This window comes from Mixophyes fleayi, chromosome 1 (genome assembly GCF_038048845.1).
Source record: "Mixophyes fleayi isolate aMixFle1 chromosome 1, aMixFle1.hap1, whole genome shotgun sequence".
Lineage (NCBI taxonomy): Eukaryota > Metazoa > Chordata > Amphibia > Anura > Limnodynastidae > Mixophyes > Mixophyes fleayi.
In genome coordinates, this window is record NC_134402.1 from 172408245 (window position 1) to 172417712 (window position 9468).

The window sequence follows — 9468 nt, forward strand, 5'->3', positions numbered from 1 at the left end:
TGGGGCCTATTTATGAACCTCTAAAGAGGTTTTTATTACCGTAAATCTCCTTAGCAGTTCCATCCTATGGGGAGAGCATTGCAGGAAAAGGATCTTCGGATCCCTCCCAGGCAGGCTTTGTATTCCTCCTCTTCGCAAATTGTGCAAAGGCCATAAGAACCTTGTAGGTAAATTTACTATAGACTATTTGCTGGGACAGGCTCCTATCAGATTTACTGCCCCAACTGAAGAATTTAAATTGTAGTGTTAAATAATTTCTTCTTATTGTGATAAGAAATGATAATTAACGTAACTGACATGTGATTGGTCATGAATAGACCCCTATGGGACATATTTTATTTTGAAGTATACATCTCAATACAGCCTATCAAAAATTTCAAGAGGCACAATATAACATAAGAAAATCAGACGCGGGATGAATTGGTGAACTTTTTATTAATTATGTATCATATGTATTGCCGAGGTAATAGACTTTACTAAGTGTCACTCCTTTTTATGGATATGATTATATCAAGATATTTATTATACAAACATTATTGTTATGATTTTTAATTAATTTATATAAATAAAATAAATGTTTTAAAATTCAATTTGGAGACTGGAGACATTGTTGGCCTATTTTCCCCTCTAGTTTCTATGATATACTTCTGATATTGAAACTTTATATATGTAAATAAATGCAATTAGTATTTATATTGGTGTTGAACAATACTTTACATGTTCCTATAATGTTTGCTATCATTTATGGCATTGCATTGAGCGATAGCAATCCCAGGTCATCATCTTTACATTTTTCTAATGATTCCAAATCATGAGCTATCATTATCATCATTGTCATCATCATTGTTTATTTGTAAAGTGACACAAAACTCTGCAGCCCTGGACAGTCAGAATGGCAAATTAATAGATCAATAGAAGTTTTACCTTAAGCAATGTTTTCCCATTATACTTCATAATAATGTTAAGTAGTATACTATATTAGGCTGTATTATTATTATATTATATATGATGCAGAACAGAGCACCTTGCTTCCCTTCATATTTGAGGAATTGTCGCCTTCTCTGTAGTAGATAAAGTAACATTCATGGAGCACAACAGAACTGTCCTATCCTGTGAGCAAATCATTATAAATGTTGGAGTGCATGCATATAAAATAAATGTGCAGAAAATATAAGTTATTTTCCTGTATTTTTCCCCTAAAGGTCTATCATGTAAACCAAATATTGCAAGTTATGTAAGTAAAGAAAGGTACACGTAGATGGAATTTGTATTCATTCTGGTATGTCCAACAATTTTGCTGTTTTCTTCTGATTTGCTTTCTTCTTTCTAGTAAAGGGAAAAAAATAAAACAGTAATGAAATGTAGATAATTGTAGAATAGAGAATCCTAGTGGCCAATCACAATTAAGAAAGTAGACTAAGAAAGCAACTTTAAGTTGTCCATGCACTTAATAAAATATTTTTAACAAACTTCGCTATTTTGAACAAAGTTGGTTTTGAAATCTTCACGTGTGAGCTTTCTACCAATCAACAATGATTAACTAGAATGGTAAAATGTCAAATGAGTTTTATTATGTCCGACAGCTGCTGGGTAAGAAAGCAAATGTGTGCATGTTGAATGCATTCAAAATTATAAGGATCATTTGTAAAGCCCAACTGTCCCATTTTCAGGTCCCGAGATATAACATCCCTGTCACAGTACAGTCATGGCCAAAAGTTTTGAGAATGACCAAAGTATTGGGTTTCACAAAGTTTGCAGCAGTGTTTTTAGAGCTTTTTGCCAGATGTTGCTATGGTATACTGAAGTAAAATTACAAGCATTTCATAAGTGTCAAAGGCTTTTATTGACAATTACATTAAGTTTATGCAAAGAGTCAATATTTGTAGATGTTGACCTTTCTTTTTTAAGACCTCTGCAATTCGCTCTGGCATGCTGTCAATCAATTTCTGAGCCACATACTGACTGATGACCGCCCATTCCTGCTTAAGTTTATTGTCATGGCAAAGAGGGACTTTGAGATTAATTGCATTCATCTGATCACTCTTCATGACATTCTGGAGTATATGCAAATTGCCGTCATAAAAACTGAGGCAGCAGACTTTGTGAAAAATAATATTTTTGTCATTATCAAAACTTTTGGCCATGACTATATTATTAGAGCAAGTAGGTTTATATTACTTGACCCAATAGGGGAAGTGGGGGTGTATACGGAGGTATGCCATACCGCCACTTATCCTACTGCCTTCATTGTAAAACTATACAATTCCATTCATTTACATTCCCACTACAGTTTTCATACCACCACTTCTAAATTTTCACTTTGACCACTGGTTTGACCCATAAGTGTCTAAAAGAAATTTCATCATCATCATCATCACTATTTATTTATATAGCGCCACTGATTCCACAGCGCTATACAGAGAACTCATTCACATCAGTCCCTGCCCCATTGGAGCTTACAGTCTAAATTCCCTAACATACACACACAGACAGACAGAGAGACTAGAGTCAATTTTGATAGCAGACAATTAATCTACTACTATGATTTTGGAGTGTGGGAGGAAACCGGAGCACCTGGAGGAAACCCACGCAAACACGGGGAGAACATACAAACTCCACACAGATAAGGCCATGGTATTGACCTCATGTCCCCAGCATTGTGAGGCAGAAGTGCTAACCACTTAGCCACCGTGCTGCCCCACCCTGATGAGCAACTTACTATAAATGGATTAGAGCAGCTTGCCTTGTTTTGTATTTCCCTTCCACCAGCACCATCACAGTGTGAAGATAATTTATTTGATGTAAATCTCCACCTCAATCAGACTGAATAATGTACTGCAGAACTCTAAAAAGGGTTAATGAATCAATTTGATGCGGTACAACTAAATATGCATCGATGCGCATCGTAGTGAACATATTTATGTACCTAAGATGCATAATGCCGGGGCTACTCTGGGAACCCTGGTGAAGTGACCCCTCTGGACTGAAGTCATTTTCCTGCTTACCGGCAGCGTAGCGCTGCCGGTGACAGGAGGAAATGCTATGCACATGCACACAGCACTAACCTTGTATCTGATTCTGCAAAGCCAGAGAGGCTTCAGCAGAATCCCATAGGAAATGACAGGTAACGCCATCCTGAGATGCGAAGCTTAGCAAAGCTTGATGCATTGTAGAACATCGCAGTCCTCATATAAATATATGGGGAATGCAACACTGCACGGTATTAGCCTCACCAGAGGAGATTTCTGTGAAATCTCCTACGTTAGGCAGTTAATGCTTAGCAAATATACTTAAAAAATGCAGAAACAGACGTTTCCACAAATTTTAAGTGGAAATTAGCTTGATGCATAGACCCACAGATCTTAACATGCCAGTTATGGATATAGCGGTACAAAATAACTTGTGAAAAGTCATTAAGAGCAAGAGAGATTTACCCCTCTCCCCTCTTTTGAAAACATTTAAGAAACATCAACCTATGAACAGAAGGACCTGGAAGGATCGTCCTGATGTATTTTTAGGCATAGACTTAAATGCAAATTTTAACATAGATTATTTTTATTGTTATTTTTGTTCAGTTGTTCCCTTATTTACACTTTATGGTAGTTAATGGATTTCCTTATTTTCTGTTTATGACTGCATTGTATTTAATTATTACAGACTGAATAGACAGCAGATCTACACACTCATTTCAATTGCTTCCAGATTTGGTCTCACTCCAGTGGCAACGATCTCAAAGGTGAAAGACAAACCCCAAAAGTTTGCTATGATTTAAAGTTCAACACAGCCACTGTTTGTTTAAATATAATCTACAATAGATTATATCTAAAATGGGAAAATCAGTAAATTTCTCCAGCCCTAGAGATGATATCCTCCCTGGTCTCACACTAAATTGTTAGTCCTGAGACCAATAAGTGTACAAATATCAACAAAATCCCAAATACTGCCCATGTGCATGTACTGCCTCTTAGTTCTCCATTTGAATATTTTATAAATGAACAGTGATCATGGGTTACTAAGGACACGTGTTTCTATATAATCCCTCTCTTATGGCTAAAAGATTTTAAGCAGATGTTCCCATGTCTGCTAATAATAGCTCCTATTTTATCTAGTGATCAGGGATTGAGGTAACTGTACTTACTCTTCTATAATGTTTAGGACTCCTGCGAACCATTGTGCATATGGATCAATGCATACAATTTTACCATTCTTCAAGGTTACTCTGGAAAATGATTAAAAAATGTTAGTCTCTGGTAGTAATCATTACTGCTTTTTTGACAATTTACTCATAGAGATTAATAAGAGTTCTCCTGAGATGCCATTAAAAAGTAACCGAATCAAAGGTGTAAAACTTAACTGGACTTATTTCATTTAACACACGGGTCCTATAAATAACAGACAATAATACATTTCATTTAAATTGAATGGGGAGGGGATCCATGATCCAGACCCACCCCATTTCTTCAAATTAAAAAAAGAGGAGTGTTTCCCTCATTGAAAAATCAGTGTTCCCTTGATATGTTTACTAAATAAAACTTAGGCAAACAGTTGAAAATGGAGTCATTGTCATACCTTTCTGAATATCTGTAGGTCTGCCAAGAGTACACATATTACATATTACATATTACACAGGGGTACACCACTTTATTTACATAAATACAATGGGACCAACATAAAATAAAGAAAATGGGGTATCATTGGGTGCGACCACGTATTTCGTACACAGGGGGGGCTGAGATATGATTTCTAAAAATTCTGTCCACCTTACATAAATATGTTCTTTTTTTATTTGATTGACTATCTAAATATAAAAAAATATAAAGAGGCAGGTGTGAAAGAGGGGATACTCCTCCTTCAAACAAGGGTGCCCTTTTTTATTCTGAAGACATGAGGGGGAGGTTTGTGGAAGTTTAAATTAATTTTATTATTGTCTCTTATTTTATTTTATTATTTTTTTATATTTATTAAAACAAAAAAGGGGGTCACCCTCTCTGGTGTCAGAGGTTATAAACAAAATAATGGTATTTTCTGAAAATGCAAATTTTTCTGAAAAACCCCAAAAGATTTGATTGTGTGGGTGCTGCACAGAAAAGTGACTCAAAATAATGTTGGGATGTGATCAGCATAGGGCTTATTGAAAATACGACCATCAATTTTATTTTTTAATTATCTAGATACACTTAGAAACTTATTGTGGGTCAAGTCACTAGAAGGACCATAATATTAGGACAACCAGCATGATAATCATCCCAACAGATCTGCTAATCACTTGCTGGGCGGCTGTGTCTTGTCGCCTACTGACCACTTATATTGCAGGAAACTGACAGTGGGAGGCAGCTTAGCCCAGTGAGTGATTACCATGCCCAGTATGCTATTTTCCATATCTTTCCATTAAGGATAGTAATGAAATCCAATTATGATACTTACAAAATCTCCATCTTTTCACAGTAACTTCTTGGAAGGTATATGTCAATCTTCTTAAAGAATTTTTTATTTATAGGTTGATTTGTATCAGCGTAACACTCGCATCTCTTGCTTGGCTGTTTCGGCTCTAATTGCATGCCTGCAATAACACATGCATATTTTAATACATAAATAAAAATGTACCACAAAAGTATACTAATTAACCAATGAAGTGTCTTTAATATATTGACAAACGTGCCACTAAAATATATTAATGAAACCAAGTAATACTAGGAAAATAAACCTTCAATACAATCACAGTGAAACAGTGACATTATGTCACAGTGGACGTGCTTTAAGGAGATTTCACATGTATATTTTAAAATGATTATTTCCCACACCTTAATGTAATTAAAGATGTAATTCATCAGATACCAAAATGTGCTGCTATATGAAGCTCTTGCTTTATATGATTTCAAGAACAGCAGCCAAAGTTACATTTTGTGAAAGGGAACTACGAGTGTAATCATTTTCTAATAACAGGGCTGAACTTATATTATGGGTTCTGTTCACAAAATAGCTTTCTCCATAAATAAAATAACTTGTGAAATGTCATTAGGATATATATATATATATATATATATATATATATATATATATATATATATATATATATATTGCTAGGGTGCCGACATTTGGTAACAACTTAAACACATGTTAAGCTGTGTAGTATATGTAGTTAAAGCCTTTATGTGCTCACATGACCTGACTTCCCATAACTTTCTGTTCGCCTGCTGTTGCACAATGAAATGTTTTATGGCTTAATGTGTTTACAATAGACAAAAAATTTCAGCGGGAAATATGGATAAATTCAATGAAAACTACTGAGTCATTTAGATGTATTTTAGCAATGCATTTTGCTTTTACCAATATAATCTATTTTACTGGTAGGGCACAAGAATGCATGAGAAATATGTTGTACCACATTCTAATATTTGAATATTAGAATCTAATTCACTCTATTTATAATGCAGTTTTCATTCATGATTTAGCTGTTTAAAATTGTATTTAGAGCAGATAAGTGTGAATGAGCCTGACACATAATGAAAGACATAGGCAGGAAATCAAGCAGTTAGACTAAAGGAGTTTAACAATTTTTGAACTTATAACTCATAATAATTCTTACAGTTAATGCTGTGACAATGGATTACAGTTTAAAAGAATAATGTATTAACTTTTTATTCCTTCTCTGTTGGTTATAGGTTAGATATATTATCTTTTATTACACATAACTGTGAAGTAATTAATATAACTTGCAGAATAGTATATTTCAGATAGATGGATTTTTATTCTTTACATTTTATTTTTAGTTTAAAGGTTTATAAAAAGAGAATCGTACAAACCCACCTAAAATGGGTTATGCCATTTTTAACTAATCTAACACAGACAATAAACATTATTTTAACCAGATCTCATTAAAATTAAATAAATCCATAAAAGACCTTGTCCATTCCTCCCAATATACCATATAATAACGAGAGGCTTCCTAACAGAGGACCCCCACCCAAAGTCCTTTTATACAAAAGTGGAGTTGTTTTGTGAATAAAACTATTTAAAGTGGAAAGCCCCATTAACAAATACATAGTTTACAAAAAAGTTTCCTGCTGAATATTCTTACTGAAAGATACAGATAACATATTATCCTACTGAGCTTTCTGTGCAGCTACATCAAAGGAAATACTGAATAAAATTGTCCTCAGATACTCACCGCCTACTGCATGAATGATGACAAGCAGTCCTAGTGTAGACACTACAGCCAGAGACATCTTACTCATTTCTGCCCTAATGTTAGCAAGTGAGGTCAGTTGTGCTGCTGTGTACCTCTGATTTAGATGTTCAAGGCACTTCTATTTATTTGCCAAAAAAGGGAAGTTAATGTCAGAGATGCAAATTCAAACGTCCAGTGCATTCTATAAATATACAACAACAGCACTGCAACGGTAATATCTTAGGAATTTTTAAAATAGTGCAACATCAATACAAAAACAAACACTACTTACTAAACACTTATATTTTAGTAAAACTAATTGACCTTTGATCTGTTTGTATTCCCTTGCATTTGATTCTAACTTACTTCCTCTCACTTATTGTCCTAACTTTTACATTTCTAAGGAAGCATTTGTAAAACAAAATTAGGGGAAAATCCCAAAATTAGTTGAACAATATATAGTCTGATATGTATTTAAATAAATTTGCACTGATAAACTAAAACACAGTTTGTGTCCTTGGCATTGATTCCTTACACTAAGATTACTGTCAGCGATCACCACTACACTTTGAAAGGACCATTAAGAGCACAAAGGGGATAATTTAGAGTTGGATGCTAGTCTGTTTTTTTTTAGTGTTTTTTTTTTTAACTTCAATAGAATTTTTATTATTAATTTTCCAAAAATGATGGAGTACAGAAAGTAGAAAGGGATGGGGGGTAAGGAAAGGACACAAAAAAAGGGGGAATGGTTGAAGGGGTACATAGTGGGGGGGAACACATTAAACAATTCTGCTGTTAAACCACATTGAACACGTGAGGGAGGGGAACCCAGTAGGCTTCCTTCCAATTCGTGAAAGTTACCCTGGTCAAATGGTCACCAGGGAACTACTAATAGGAACATTGGGGAACTTTGCTAAGTGTAGGAGATGCGGGTAGTGAGTCTATTCGATCTGGACGCACTCCATCTTTTTCGTAACATACACATGCCAGCTGAACCATTTCATTATCGGGGACGAGGGGGCAGTGGAGCAGGGCATCCTCACTGTCTCCATTTCAAAGCTGAATTGCACCTTGGCCACTACTTTCGGCATCAAGGGTATCTGTGGTGACTTCCAACCTTGGGCTAAGGAATCTCTTGCGGCAATCAGAATATGACTAAAGACATATTTAGCATGTGATGAAACTGGGGGGTGGTAATGCTGCAGTAATGCGACCTCTGGGGTAGGAGAGAGATTTTGTCCAGTAACCTTATTGGCTACCTGGAAGATTTGTACCCAGAACGCCTGTATATGGGTACAGTTCCAGAATATGTGCATCAAATCCCCCGGTATATTACATTGCCGCCAGCAAAGTTTCGACTGTGAAGGTCACATTTTATGAAGTCTAGTTGGGGTAAGATACAATCTATTAGTTCATTTTATCATCATTTCTGTGTGATTTATACATTTGGACATTCGGAACTAGTTTGTGAAAATGGCTTCCCATTCCTCACTTTCCAATTCTAGGTGAAGGTCAGATTCCCACTGTAATTGTATTTTAGTTTTATTTTCTGATGTAGAGGGGAGGGTATAGCGATACCAGAAGGTAATGCTGGCTCTATTATCTCCTTTTGTTAATTTAGTGAACAGCAAGGGCGGTGGTGTTGTAATGGGTAAACCTAGTCTGCAGGTATTTATAAAATTCCTGGGAAGGGAGGTGAAATCTTTTCTTTATTTGTGCAAAAGATAGTAAACTCTGATCGTCTAGTAATTCAGTAAATAAAGTTATTCCGTTTGATACCCATAGGTTGAGATTTAAATTGGGAATTAATTTAGCCACTGCAGCTAAAGAGATTTTTTTTGTCGGGACCATAGTCATAGAACACTTTAACACTTTGTCCCACACCACCAGGAAGTCCCTAGTTGGCTTTGGTAATTGGGCATTTGCAGGGCGCCAATTTTTTGGAACCCAGATCAAATCTGCCAATGGAAAATGCGGGTTAAGAGCTTTCTCCAGGTCTACCCATGGTTTTTGGTGCATTGGAAGGGACCAGTCTCGAAGCTGAGAAAGTAAGCAGGCCGCATGATATCTGTTCAAGTCTGGTAATGCCAAACCTCCCTGTTGTTTAGGCAAATACATCCGAGAGCTGGCTATTTGTGGAGGTTTGTGCTTCCACACGTATGATATCATAACCGAATGCAATTTATCTAATAAAGATTTGGGGATACAAACAGGAATAGTACGGAATAAATACATCATTTTTGGGAGCAACATCATCTTAAAAGCTACGATCCTTCCCAACCAGCAGACCTCGCAGCAGA

General features: G+C 35.7%; 1 protein-coding gene across 1 annotated transcript; it reads right to left on the reverse strand.

Annotated features, from left to right (window-relative positions):
- Window positions 1–416: 416 nt before the first annotated feature.
- Window positions 417–7296, reverse strand: CXCL13 (C-X-C motif chemokine ligand 13). The gene is made up of 4 exons (XM_075204012.1): window positions 7169–7296; window positions 5425–5560; window positions 4139–4219; window positions 417–1326 (listed from the first exon to the last, which is right to left on the reverse strand). The coding sequence occupies exons 1-4, from the start codon at window positions 7233–7235 to the stop codon at window positions 1272–1274; spliced, it is 339 nt and encodes a 112-aa protein (XP_075060113.1). The 5' UTR covers window positions 7236–7296; the 3' UTR covers window positions 417–1271.
- Between the last annotated feature and the right edge of the window lie 2172 nt (window positions 7297–9468).